At 38.9% G+C, this 13500-nt stretch overlaps 1 protein-coding gene across 3 annotated transcripts in view; it reads left to right on the top strand.

Moving 5' to 3' along the window:
- OCA2 (OCA2 melanosomal transmembrane protein) overlaps nt 1–13500 on the top strand; it is a 243910-nt gene that overhangs the window by 80971 nt on the left and 149439 nt on the right. For all 3 annotated transcript variants that reach the window (XM_070750932.1, XM_070750931.1, XM_070750930.1), the window contains exons 10-12: nt 8053–8124; nt 10256–10321; nt 12665–12721. In XM_070750932.1, coding sequence (XP_070607033.1) covers nt 8053–8124; nt 10256–10321; nt 12665–12721 — 195 coding nt within the window. The remainder of the gene's footprint in view (nt 1–8052; nt 8125–10255; nt 10322–12664; nt 12722–13500) is intronic.

Raw genomic sequence — 13500 nt, forward strand, 5'->3', positions numbered from 1 at the left:
AGGTCACTAGAAGGGAATAATATACGGTAGCTGATCATATCAAAAACACTAAAACGTTATATATTTATGACATATAGAAAGCAGAAAAGAAAGTTATTAGAAATGTAAAATCTGACCTGGTATTTAATTCTGTATGTGACTTATGATATTTTAGATAAAATGTACTACTTCATTATCAGAAAAACCTCCAAAGATTTTTATGTCAACATACTGAGTAAATAACACCTTTATACCTTTTATTTTTCTTTATTTTTATTCATTTTTTATTTATTTATTTTGTCCAATACACAATGAGGGTTTTAGTGGGTAAATATATATATATACAGTGAACCCTCGATCATCGCGAGGGTTCCGTTCCAGGACCCCACGCGATGATCGATTTTTAGCGAAGTAGCGGTGCGGAAGTAAAAACACCATCTGCGCGTGCGCAGATGGTGTTTTTGCTTCCACTGCCGCCCGCCCTTCGCCCGCCCACCCCGTTGCTCGCGCCCGCCCACCCCGTTGCTCACGCTGTTGCTGGGGCCGCTTCCCAGCTGGGGAGCCGAGCTAGGGAGTCCCCACGCGCGCGCGTTGCTGGGGAAAGCGCGCGCGCTTGGGGACATCGGGAATCCCTAGCTCGGCTCCCCAGCTGGGGAGCGGAGCTGCGATGTCCCCAAGCGTGCGGGCACCGCCTGCCCGCCCACGCTGTTGCTGGGGCCGCTTCCCAGCTGGGGAGCCGAGCTAGGGAGTCCCCACCGCGCGCGTGTTGCTGGGGAAAGCGCGCGCGCTTGGGGACATCGCAGCTCCGCTCCCCAGCTGGGAAGCGGAGCTAGGGATTCCCCAAGCGCGCACGCTTTCCCCAGCAACGCGCGCGCGGTGGGGGCTCCCTAGCTCGGCTCCCCAGCTGGGGAGCGGAGCTGCGATGTCCCCAAGCGCGCGGGCACCGCCCGCCCGCCCACGCTGTTGCTGGGGCCGCTTCCCAGCTGGGGAGCCGAGCTGGGGTGTCCCCGCGCGTGCCGCCCGCCCACCCACGCCGTTGCTCGCGCCGCCGCTGGGGTCTTACGGGGGCAAGAGGGGGAAGACCCAGGGAAGCCTCTGCCCGGCGGGGAAACTCCACCATCTACGCATGCGTGGAAGGGCACGCATGCGCAGATGGTGGAGTTTACTTCCGGGTTGAAAACTCGCGAAATAGCCCTTTCGCGATCCTTGAGGACGCGAAACTCGAGGGTTCACTGTATACACATAGTAAAATACATGATGAAGGTTATAGAGGAGATACTCATAGTAAAATATATCTATGAAAGAATAGAAAAGAAGATATAGTAATACAACATATCAATGAAAGAATAGAAGAAGAGATATAGGAATAGAAGAAAGGTATAGGAGATATAGGAGAGCAATAGGACAGGGGACGGAAGGCACTCTAGTGCACTTGTACTCGCCCCTTACTGACCTCTTAGGAATCTGGATAGGTCAACCGTGGATAATCTAAGGGTAAAGTGTTGGAGGTTTGGGGTTGACACTACGGAGTCCGGTAATGAGTTCCATGCTTCGACAACTCGGTTACTGAAGTCATATTTTTTACAGTCAAGTTGGGAGCGGTTAATATTACGTTTAAATCTGTTGTGTGCTCTTGTGTTATTGTGGTTGAAGCTGAAGTAGTCGCCGACAGGCAGAACGTTGCAGCATATGATCTTGTAGGCAATACTTCGATTTTGTTTAATGCGTCTTAGTTCTAGGTTTTCTAGGCCCAGGATTGAAAGTCTAGTCTCATAGGGTATTCTGCCTTAATTAGGTATAGAACAGCATTTTGGAAAATGTATAAGGCAGCAGCCTCCAGCCAGGCAGTGGTTCCGAGGAGAGAGGTTTTTTTGCGGACCAGAGGGACCCTGGTTTTGTGTGTTGCCTGCATTCTGCAGATGAGGCTTTGCTTGTTTGCACTGTCCAGTTTCTAGCATGCCAATCTACAGACTGGGGTTGGGGGACCCCTGGTATAAGGAGAAGGGCACTGCTATTTATCCACAAAATATTATTCACTACTTCAGAATTCATCTTTGGTGAGGTTGTCTGCATTAATGCTTAGAGTTTAATTGTAATGTCTTTAGAGAGACTCCTAACATCTTATCTCCACGTGAAAAGTACAGCCCTGAAATGCAAACCTTTAGAATAGAATAGAATAGAATGTAGAATTGGACACACAAGGAATTTGTCTTTATATATGAATATTCTCCATAAATGTGACATGCTTCCAATTTCATATTTTCCCTAAATAATAATGATATATAAAAGATTGTCCGAATCCTAACACATAAATCTTTTTTATAAATGTCATAATGCTGCTATCAATGAAATTTGTTTGTACCAAACATTTATAAATTGTGTACTAAAGAAGAAAATTTAAAATGTTATGCAGTATAAATAAGTTGTGTGTGTTGTGTCCATGCATGGATGTATAAATATGGAATTCCAAAGTTTTTGTTTTTTAAAAATGGACAAACAAATATCTCTTATAAGACCACTGTTATCTTCTGCAATTCTTGAATGCCTTTTCAAATTGGTTAATATACAATATAGCAAATACAGTATACTATTGAAGTATGTAGATGAAATATTTCAAAATATCATGATGATAGGGTGTATACATTTCTGATTGATAATATTGGATAGTGTAGAGCTTTTTTCAAGTTATTATTTTTAATACTAAATTTCCTGGAATGAGAAAGTGGAAAGACATTTTGACACACAAGTATTACATCTACAGTATTGCAATGCCTGTGAAGGATTTTCATTCAATAACCTACTTCTTGGTTATATAAATTTACTGCTGTCCATAGTCTCTTCTGAAGGCCCAAGGTTCACTCAAGATATGTGGCAAAATGCTGCATGGGGAGAGGAAATGTACAGAAAATAGATCTTTAAGAAATTTACCAGATTTCATTCTCCTGTTGTTATGTCCATCTACTAGGCAGAGGGAGACATGTTCTGCATCCATGTTTAAACTGTTGCACCTGGTTATTATTTTTTAAAAGGTATTATTATGTTAAAATTATCTAGAGGGAATTATTGTACTCTTTAAAATAATACAGAATAATCAGAGTAATTCATGGATTTCCCCTCCCAAACTAGGGGAAAAAACTGTTTATATATTTATTTAATGTCTCCACCCAATAAATAGATTCTGTATAAGTTACAAAACTTTAAAGATGATAAACAATGCCCAGCAATAAATAAAACCCAAGACTACACCACTGGTACTGAATTTTGGGTTGATGATCCAATGAAATAAAACTGTCAGTGATCTTTTGAATGCCATGAGAGAAGGAGTTTAAAGAGAGGGAGTTCTAAAGTTTGAAAGCTGTCACAATCTGTTTCCTTGTCTATTTATCCTTAAGAAGAAAGAACTTTAAAAGGCCTTTTGGAGAGATTCTCGTCAAACAAGCAGATTAAATTCTTTATAAATGGAAAAAAGCCCCATGGAATCTCCAATGATATTATACATAAGTATACTGTATACCCATAATAGGATTTTGCCAATTACTTAGAGGAGAAAACTGTGCTCATGCTACGGCTTCATTAGCAGTCTTGTTTGTGCATGTGCATATGACCTCTTGAAGCACAACTCTAATACAATTACAATTACAACTTTAAAAAAGCCAACTATGATATCATAAATGCCAACCTCTCATCTCTTGATTGGCATACACTATTCTCTGGCTGTAATACTGCGGAAGACTACTAGAACATATTTTTGCTCAAAATCCAAAGAGTCATTACATTATATGTACCACTAATAATCACCAAAACCAAGAAAAATAAATTAAACTCCAATCCAAAAAAAAGATCTCTTTGGCGAAAAAATAAATACTTTTATTTTATTTTAAAAATTAAATAACAGAGGCTACATTGTAAACTTTAAAAGCCTCTACAAAAATCTGTGACACCAAATAAAGACTGAATGCACCAATTATTACATAAATCAAGAAGTAAATCTTCTATGCACAAAGTCTATAACTTTGTAAAGAACGAACTCAAAGACTCAAGATCCATCCTACCCCTTAAAGGACCGAATGGTAAAGATTATAACGATGAAACAGTTATAGACATTCAGGATGAAACCAATCCATTACACTCCACTTAGAAACTAATAACCTTCACTCCAACAAACAATTTGGTTTCAAGAAAAAATATCCTATAACCTGCAACTCTTACACTGCAAGAACATATGGATAAAGTGACCAGATTATAACCCTGGAAAAGCGGGACACCACTCCCCTCACTTTCCCTATCCTTTGCTCCCTGGCTTTAACCCTGCTCTCCTTCCAACCGCTTTCTTTCACCCGCAAATAAAACTTGCTCCAAAATAACGCCTCTCTCCCACACGCCCAGACAACCATCTTCCCTTCTCATATGACCGTGCCCCTTCCATCCCCAAGGACAAAACTTGGCCTTTTGCAAGTGTGAGAGTCAGAAGGGGGGTGCTCGGAGGGGGGAATACTTTGGCTGACCCTCTACTGGCTGTTCAGCAGGCAGCTGCCGGGGAGAAGGGGTGTGTGTGTGTGTGTGTGTGTGTGTGTGTGTGTGCGTCACATGTTTTTGCTGAATTTAAAAATATTTGATTATATTTGATTATATATTTATATAATCTATCTTGGGCTTATTTGCCTTCATCAGGTAGTCACACCCTTACTGGGATTTGAACCAGGGTCTCTGCCATTAGACTACAGGCTCATCTTCTTTATCAGCTTGTATAAGGGAAAGGTTATTTTTTGTCGAGTCACCCTGGTATATTGAAGGAGCATCACAGCTTCCTTTTTGCCTCTCGATATTCCAAGGCATATAGGTTTTTTTATAGCCGACAACTATAACCTATAAGTGTAACATATTTTGCTGATAATGAAAAGGAAGGGAGACTACTATACAGTAGATCTATTTCGGGCTTATTTGCCCTCATCAGGGAACCACACCCTTATACAGATACAGTAAAGGGCAGCCATTCGCAGCCGTACTGGAACACTCAGGGGGAGCACGCATGTGTGCATGCCCCCCCCTTCGGCTTCCTGCAGCAGCAGAGGAGCCCCAGTGAGTCCTGCCCAGGAGCCACCAGTGGGAATAAATCCTCCAGAAAGGAGAGCAGCTTGTCGGGGAGACAACGCTCCCCGTATCCAGCTTGCCAGAGTCTCCCCAATGAACTGCTCTTCTTCCCAGATGATTTCTTCCTGCTAGTGGCCCCCAGGCGGGACTGACTGGGGTGCCTCTGCTGCTGCAGCCAACCAGTGGCGGCATCGGTTAGTCCTGCCCAGGAGCCACCAGCGGGAATAAATCCTCCAGAAAGGAGAGCAGCTTGTCGGGGAGACAACGCTCCCCCGTATCGCCTGCTTGTCAGTCTCCCCAATGAGTTGATCTTCTTCCTGGAGGATTTCTTCCTGCTGGGTGGCTCCGAGGCAGGAATGACCACTGCCAGCCGGCCCCAGCAGCAGCAGAGGTGCTGAAATAAAGGTTTGCTGTTGCTGTTTGCTGTTGCTGTTCACTTCTGAATCTAACTCCATTCCTGTCATCCCTGACCCACAGATCTAAGAGCTACAACTGTTTTTTGTTTGTTTGAAATGCTGTGCTTTGTTTCTTTATTAGTGGGTCCCCCCCCCCCCTTTTCTTACATATAGTTTCAGGGTAGTGGAGAGAAGCAAGGATGCCATATAATCAATGTTTTTAAAAACTTTTTCTTTCTTTCCCTCTTATGTAGAATGAGACATGAAGGGATTTTTGCAGTTTTGAGACTCAGCATAAAGTAATAATTTTCAGTTGTTCTCAGTTTATTAGGTCTCCAGAAGTGAAGACAATCACAGCTTGCCTTCAAATGGCTTTTGCGAGTTGGGAAATGAAAACAGTGGTGGTGTGAAAATCTCTTTATTTCTCACATATTTAACTAATTATAGGAGAGAAAGGAAAAGCCTTAATAGAAACATGGCATTTAGAAGGAGGATTTCTCCCCTCCCTTCCCAAAGCAAATAAATAGATGACTTTCACATGTCTGGGATCCTTAGGAAATAACCTCACATTAATGACAATAAGCTCACATTTGTGACAGTGGGGGTTATTTTTCTAATACCGTTTGATGCCTGGAGCAGGTGTGCGATTTTCATTCTAGTCATCCTGAACAGAAAGATACATTCTTGTTCTTGTTTTGGCAAGGATCCTGCCTCTGCTTGTAATCAAATAAAAACAAAGTGCATGGAAATTATTTGTGTTTCATTTGACTCCAGCTTTGCCTCAAGAGGATATGTAGCCGGTTACACATCTCCTTCCCATAGTGTGCTAACTTTGCATGTTCTATAACAAAAACATATATGCAAGTAATCATTTAACCTTCTGTAATAAAGTGCCCCTTTGTCTCTGAAGAGAATAATTATGGCTCGACGTTACTTATTCAGACTGATGAAGAATTTATGCTGTTGTGACAGTATCTGGCACATTCATCAGAAGCTATGTTGCATGGTTTACTTGTACATGTTCTCATTAGTCATTCATATATTTGGCAATATTTGGCATCCAGGAAGCAAAATATGCAGCGTTGATGTGCTAATCAAGAGATGACGTGACGTGATATGTAATTTCAATCTCTCTTTTATTTGATTGCAATGTAGTAATTCTAAAATTTCCATTCCAGTGGCAATAAGTACATTTAAAAAAAGCTTTTCTTTTACTGTCTCTCCATTGAAACAGAAATAAACAGAAATAATTACAAAGGTTGTTTTATTGTTTTCTGGATATCCAAAAATGTTCTAGAGTACTAAATGGGGCTACCTTTGAAGAGTGTTCGGAAACTTCAACTCGTCCAAAATGCAGCCGCACGAGCAGTCTTGGGCCTCCCAAGAAATTCCCACATCTCACCATCAAAGTGTTGGTTATGACCTATAAAGCCCTTCAGGGCATAGGACCAGATTATCTCCGAGACCGCCTTCTGCCGCACGAATCCCAGCAACTGGTGAGGTCCCACAGAGTTGGCCTCCTTAGGGTCCCGTCGACCAAACAATGTCGGTTGGCGGGACCTAGGGGAAGAGTCTTCTCTGTGGGATCCCTGACCCTCTGGAATCAGCCCCCCCCCGAGATTCGCACTGCCACCACCTTCCTCGCCTTCTGAAAGAGCTTAAAAACTCATCTTTGCCGCCAGGCTTGGGACTTTTAGATCTTCCTGATCAATGAATGTTTTAAGTATGAAGTGTTGAATGATTGGTTTGACAGGTTTTCCTTTCTTTTAATTGAATTTAATGGTTGTTTTTAATGTAGTATTAATTGGATTTATATTATTGTTCTGTTTTTGTATATGCTGTGAGCCGCCCCAAGTCCTCGGAGAGGGGTGGCATACAAATCCAATTAAATAAAAATAAAAATAAATAAATATAGTATAGTACTGTTAGCAGTAAATATATTTTGTGAGATAGTTTATTCTAAATAATATTTTGCTAGATCATGTTTTTATTTAATTTACTTATTTATTTATATCCTTTCATATGAACAGGGTTCAATGATAACAGAGAATTTCAATTATATAAAATCTTTTGTTGCATTTTCTTTAATGGAATTACTCCCTTTAATGGTACAATGTCAATTTAATTTGTAGGTCAAATCTGAAGGATGCATTAAGCAAGCCACCACTGAGATATTTATCTACCTTGCTACTTTATTTTAAAATATTTATAAAAGATGGCATTCTCTACATGAAAATTCCATGAAAAGATTTCTTTACTTGATAGAAATATTAATGCAAAGACTATCTAGCTGTTGCAATGATCAACTGAAATCTGATTTGAACCTGACTGTGCATGGTTAAATCATGCATTTTCCTCTAAACTTAGAAAAAGGGGGGTGTATTACAATTTAATGGCCTGATTTACCTGTACAGTTAAGTCAATCTGTAAACAATAACTGTGTCTCTAAACAATCTGCTGTATGATTGTGAGTAGATCACACTGAAGACCTATTGGGAAAAAAATGTGGGCGATATAATGTTTGAACAACTGAATTTTAATTTTGTAAAAGACTCTGTTACAGAATTGTCCATTACTTTTGCTACAGATTGTCCACAGGACATTAGCTGCAATGTTGGGATCTTTGGCTGCCTTAGCTGCCTTAGCTGCAATTGGTGATGTAAGTAGCAATCTCTCCTATCTGAAATATTCAGAACTCTTGGCTACTGATTCTGGTTTAACTTTCTGGTTATGAACAGTGTGTGTCTTTGTCTAAAGAAGGTGTCTGTACATAAACTCCTAGTTTAGTAGGGACACAACACTAAGAAAATGTATCAACCAAGATAGGAACTATGGACATAATTTTATATACTGCTCAAAAAAAAATAAAGGGAACATTCGAATAACACATCCTAGATCTGAATGAATGAAATATTCTCATTGAATACTTTGTTCTGTACAAAATTGAATGTGCACAACAGCATGTGAAATTGATTGTCAATCAGTGTTGCTTCCTAAGTGGACAATTTGATTTCACAGAAGTTTGATTTACTTGGAGTTATTGTGTTGTTTAAGTGTTCCCTTTATTTTTTTGAGCAGTTTATTTATAGTGAGAAAAGGCAGAATCAATTTCAAAATGCATTCAAAAGGAATCTCATCTAGTTTGAAAACATAGGTCACAAGTATTAATGATGGTACCAGAATAGAAATTTGCTGATTTTTATGGTTCAGCTGCTTTACCCTTAGCCTTAATTCTGTTTCATTCCCATGTTCTCTCATAGCATTAGTTCAGCTCTCCTTTCTTCAGAGCAAATCTGTTGATAAGGCTCAGCAAACACAACACTAAAGCCTGTTGCTGAGATCATTAGATATACAGCTGATTCTCATTTGTCAAAACAACAAAGCCATTATTTGAGGAGGCATTCAGGGCTAGCTACAACTATGCCCAAAGATTGAAACTTGCTTCATATCCTAACTCAAAATGAAAACAAAAAAACAAGACATTGTTTGAATTTTTAAATGAGGGGAAATTACACTTTGCTTTTTCTGATAAGGAAAAAAAGTGCTATATTTGGATGTTTATTCATGAATGACTGGTATTATTTTCTGCTAGCATTTATTTTTTATCTTTACATTTCATTCATTCTCAGTTTCCATAATGCCCAGATAATTTTACAACAGGAATTATCAAAATGTGGCCTGGGAGATTCTGGTGGTCCCTGGAAATGTACAGGTTATCTATCATAGAGTTCCATTTGGCTGCCAGGCACAACTGGCTGCCAGTTGGCTGACTACGGCAGAGCTTGTTCATTGCTGCAACCCCCAATTCCCCATGTTTATTGTCACTCAGTTTCTTTCCAAAAATGGATCACTGCTTGAAAACTGGTTAATCAAAGTAATAAACACTTACTCTTTTTTTGAGAAGGTCATTTAGCATTGAATTTTGGGAAAGTCTTTAAAAATGGAGGGGGAGAGAAAGTACACAACAATGCTATTACAGTGGTACCTCTACCTACAAATGCCTCTACTTACAAACTTTTCTAGATAAGAACCGGGTATTCAAGATTTTTTTGATTCTTCTCAAGAACCATCTTCCACGTACAAATCTGAGTCTCTGAAACTGTAATCTGAAAAGACAAGGAGAAGCCTCTGTGGGGCCTCTCTAGGAATCTCCTGGGAGGAAACAGGGCCTCTACCCTCCCTGTGGTTTCCCCAATCACACACATTATTTGCTTTTACATTGATTCCTATGGGAAAAATTACTTCTTCTTGCAAACTTTTCTACTTAAGAACCTGGTCACAGAACGAATTAAGTTCTTAAGTAGAGGTACCACTATCATATTTTTATATTGTAATTTCAGTACACACACACACACACAAATAATTTTGAAGACTGAAAAATATTTCTTTCCTTATACGATCCCCATACTATCCAGATGTTCATTTAGCAATCCATCACTGCAGATATTTTGAAAATACTACTTTTAAAAAATTGCTCTTTAGCCATTACTGTTTTAATTTTTTCAACTGTTTTCTCTCTATATTCTTTCAAATACTACTAGTATTTTTGTCAATAAAACTAAGGCATTATACAAATTTATTTTATTTTATTTTCAATTAGTAAATAAACCTCACACCATTTTACCTTTACCAACACAAAGAGATTTCTAATCAGGGTTCCCTGCAAAAATATTGAGTCCTTTTCTTTAAGCAATTGTTTTTTTTAAAAAATAGAGTTTGAATCTCCAAGACTCAATGACTAGATAAAAAGATCAATGTAATTCAATGCTGATTATACTCTTTAATTGCAGAAGCCGAGCCTGATGAAAGTAGTGGCGTGGATTGATTTTGAAACTCTGGCGCTATTGTTTGGAATGGTAACTAAACATTTTCATGGGATGTTAAAAGATCTGATTTTTTTAAAAAAAATTACTATATATAAACCTTGCAGGCTACTATCATTCATAAATGTGGTTGGGCAGGAAGACTTCCACCATTAGCTCCTCTTTAAACTATTTTGGCTTAAAATGTTAAGTATGAGTACACCTCAAATATGGTAGGGAACTGGTCACAAGTATGTACCACTAGCCTACCAGTCCTTATTTTGGGATCTCCAATGAATTCAGGCCTTTTCAGGGTCACCCCGGTGTAATTATCTCCCTGAGAGAAAAATGTCTTACCTGGGGCAATGCGAGTTCAATCCTAGGTAGAGGCAGATGTAGGGCCTGCTGCTTGGGCAGGGGGTTGGATTAGATGACCTGCAAGGTCCCATCCAACCCTGTTAATCTGTTACTTATTAGTTAAACTGTTACCACCTGGTTTTATTCAAAGAAATGTTGTTTCTTCCCAATCTTCTCTCTGAATCTGGATGGGAAAGAAGAGGCAACAGCTCTTCTCAAGGGCTTAATTACTAAGCACATGGTTTTGGTTTCATGGTTTCAAAACTCAGCATTCAATAAAGTTTGCCATTATGAAAACTATAGTAAAAGGAACACTTGAGTAATAAGAGTTCCATCGGATGGAAGGCCAGATATAAATAGCATTGTACATCTCATCAAACCAGAAATGTATTACCTGGTACACCTGTTTTTATCTTCCCTGTAATTTTACCACAGTGAGTTTAGCTGTTGAGCAATGCCAAATCCAGTGAGAAATTCTGTTCTTACACTCCTTGTTATTCTGAATCCTGCTGCCAATAAAGATATTGCTAATTACCTATGTCTACATCATCTCCTAGTCACAGGCCACTCCATTCGCAACTAGAACTTTACTGAATTTGGATCAGTTCAAGGATGGTTGTTTCTGAGCTAGTTGTTGAAAAGGTGTAATCTTTTTAATTCTTTCACTATATACTGTAGATGTAAATGCATGCTTTGAGTCCAAGTTATTGCTTTACATGCTTATAGTTTACAAATGTCTTGACTGGTGGTATTTCTCATTAGGATTAATTATTATGTGTAAACAAATATATATGCTTTGAAAAATCTCTCCATTAACTCAAGTGAAAAGTATATATCAAAAAATGGTTATATTTTTTCTGCATAAAACACAGCTGGATATGATTTAGTTCCATAATAGCCCCCTATGGGAATATAATACAGGGAATCAGCAGCATTTTCATCCCTGAGTGCTAGATAATGTGGAACTGAGATGCACTCAAATGTACATATATAGGCATATGTAGATTCTGACGATGACCACCTGGTAAGTCAATATGTGGTAGCAATAGCAATAGCATTTAAATTTATATATTGTTTCAGAGTGCTTTACAGCCCTCTTTAAGTGGTTTACAGAGAATCAGCATATTGCCCCCAACAATTTGGGTCCTCATCTTACCGATCTTGGAAGATTGGAAGGCTGAGTCAACCTTGAGCCTGCTGAGATTCGATCTGCCAAACTGCTGGCAGCCGGTGATCAGCAGAAGTAGCTGGCAGTATTGCACTCTAATCACTGTGCCACTGAGGCTCTCTGTGACCATCCTAATGGAGTTAATGGTGCCTTCATTGGGCACCCAGGAGAGAATGTTGGCCAATTGGATGGATCAGAGTGGGAATTACACTTCATAACAGAATTTATGGAAATGAGAATGGGGAGTCACAAAGAGCTTTATACCTGAAACATTGACTGAGTCCTCCTTCTATGTCCTGTTTTCCTGAAAATGTTCAGAAGTGTAAGTGCACTTGGATGTGGCAAAGGGCAGAAGGAGTACATAATTGGCTACACCAAAGTCTTGAAACATTAGAGAAATAAAAGGCACTGGTAGAGTACTATCAAGTTGTAAGGATATAGCATTTATCCCAAAGTTGCAGCTTCTGCCTCCCAATAACTAACATTTTTCATTTTAACTAGCATGGGAATGATTCAAAGCTGTATCAATATTGGGGTTTATCTAAAACTGCAATACTTTCAAAAGAAAGATTTAGGAATAATCTACTCGCTTCGTGACCCCTCATATGTATCAAGATCTTTCACTAAAGTGGATGCACATTCCTATCCATTCTAAAAAAAGAATCCTCCAAACAGTTGTTTTTAACTTTGAAAAAGAAGTTGCACTGAAAATCTGTTCTGGAATTCATTTAATGACATTAGTTCACTCAAGAAAAATAACATGTTTAATATCATCTGAAAGATTCTCCAAAAGAGTCATATTTACCTATGTAAAACAAATTCAAACATAGCAGCACAGTTCTTTTAAGATATTTATGTTGCTTTTTTTCTAGATGCTTTTAGTTGCTATCTTCTCTGAAACTGGTTTTTTTGATTACTGTGCAGTAAAGGTGAGTCTGTTTTTAATGGTAGGTATTTACAAATACTTTGTGTGCACATTACACTGGAACGCGTGCTTGAATCATTCTCGGTTCAATTGTTTCAATTCTGCTCTGAGTAATACTGACTATCTTTACAAAAATACCAGCTTTCTTTTGTAACAACCAATTTGATGAAATTTAAAGGTACTATTTTAGAAGACTTGCCAAAGATTCAGGACACATTGTTAATCTCTATTGCAGTTAATAGCAGTTACACGGCACTTAACTTCAATAAGTTTGGGAGACTAGCGTCATCCATCAGGTGATGTCAAATATTGGATATCTACTACTATAAAGCTGGGTTACATATCTCTTTGTAAATGACTGGAAATAAACAGGGAGGAAACTGGTCATTCATTAGCACCAATGATGTTATTTAGTTGTGTAATGAAATGTCTGCAAGCAACAAGCAAGCTCAAACAACACCAAGGATGCCGCAGAGAAGCCCTGAGCCACAGTACATATAGTCTCTTCTATTGTGTATCTGAAATAAGTCTGCGTTAAACCATGATTATGAAAGAAGCTACTTTTAATTATAATTATGATTCAAGATTTATCATTGAAAATTGGTTATTAATTGAAATCAGAAGCTAAATTGTTAAAGGAAAAGATAATCGGAAGAAATGCATTACTCGAAGCCTTTGTACTTACTGGCAAAGGATTGTTTCTTTTTGGAGATATATTAGACTATTGTGAACAATTTCAAAATGCACTTATATGTAATTTGTGATAATATTTAATTTTTGCCT

Source organism: Erythrolamprus reginae, chromosome 4 (assembly GCF_031021105.1).
Source record: "Erythrolamprus reginae isolate rEryReg1 chromosome 4, rEryReg1.hap1, whole genome shotgun sequence".
In the NCBI taxonomy this organism is placed as follows: Eukaryota; Metazoa; Chordata; class Lepidosauria; order Squamata; family Dipsadidae; genus Erythrolamprus; species Erythrolamprus reginae.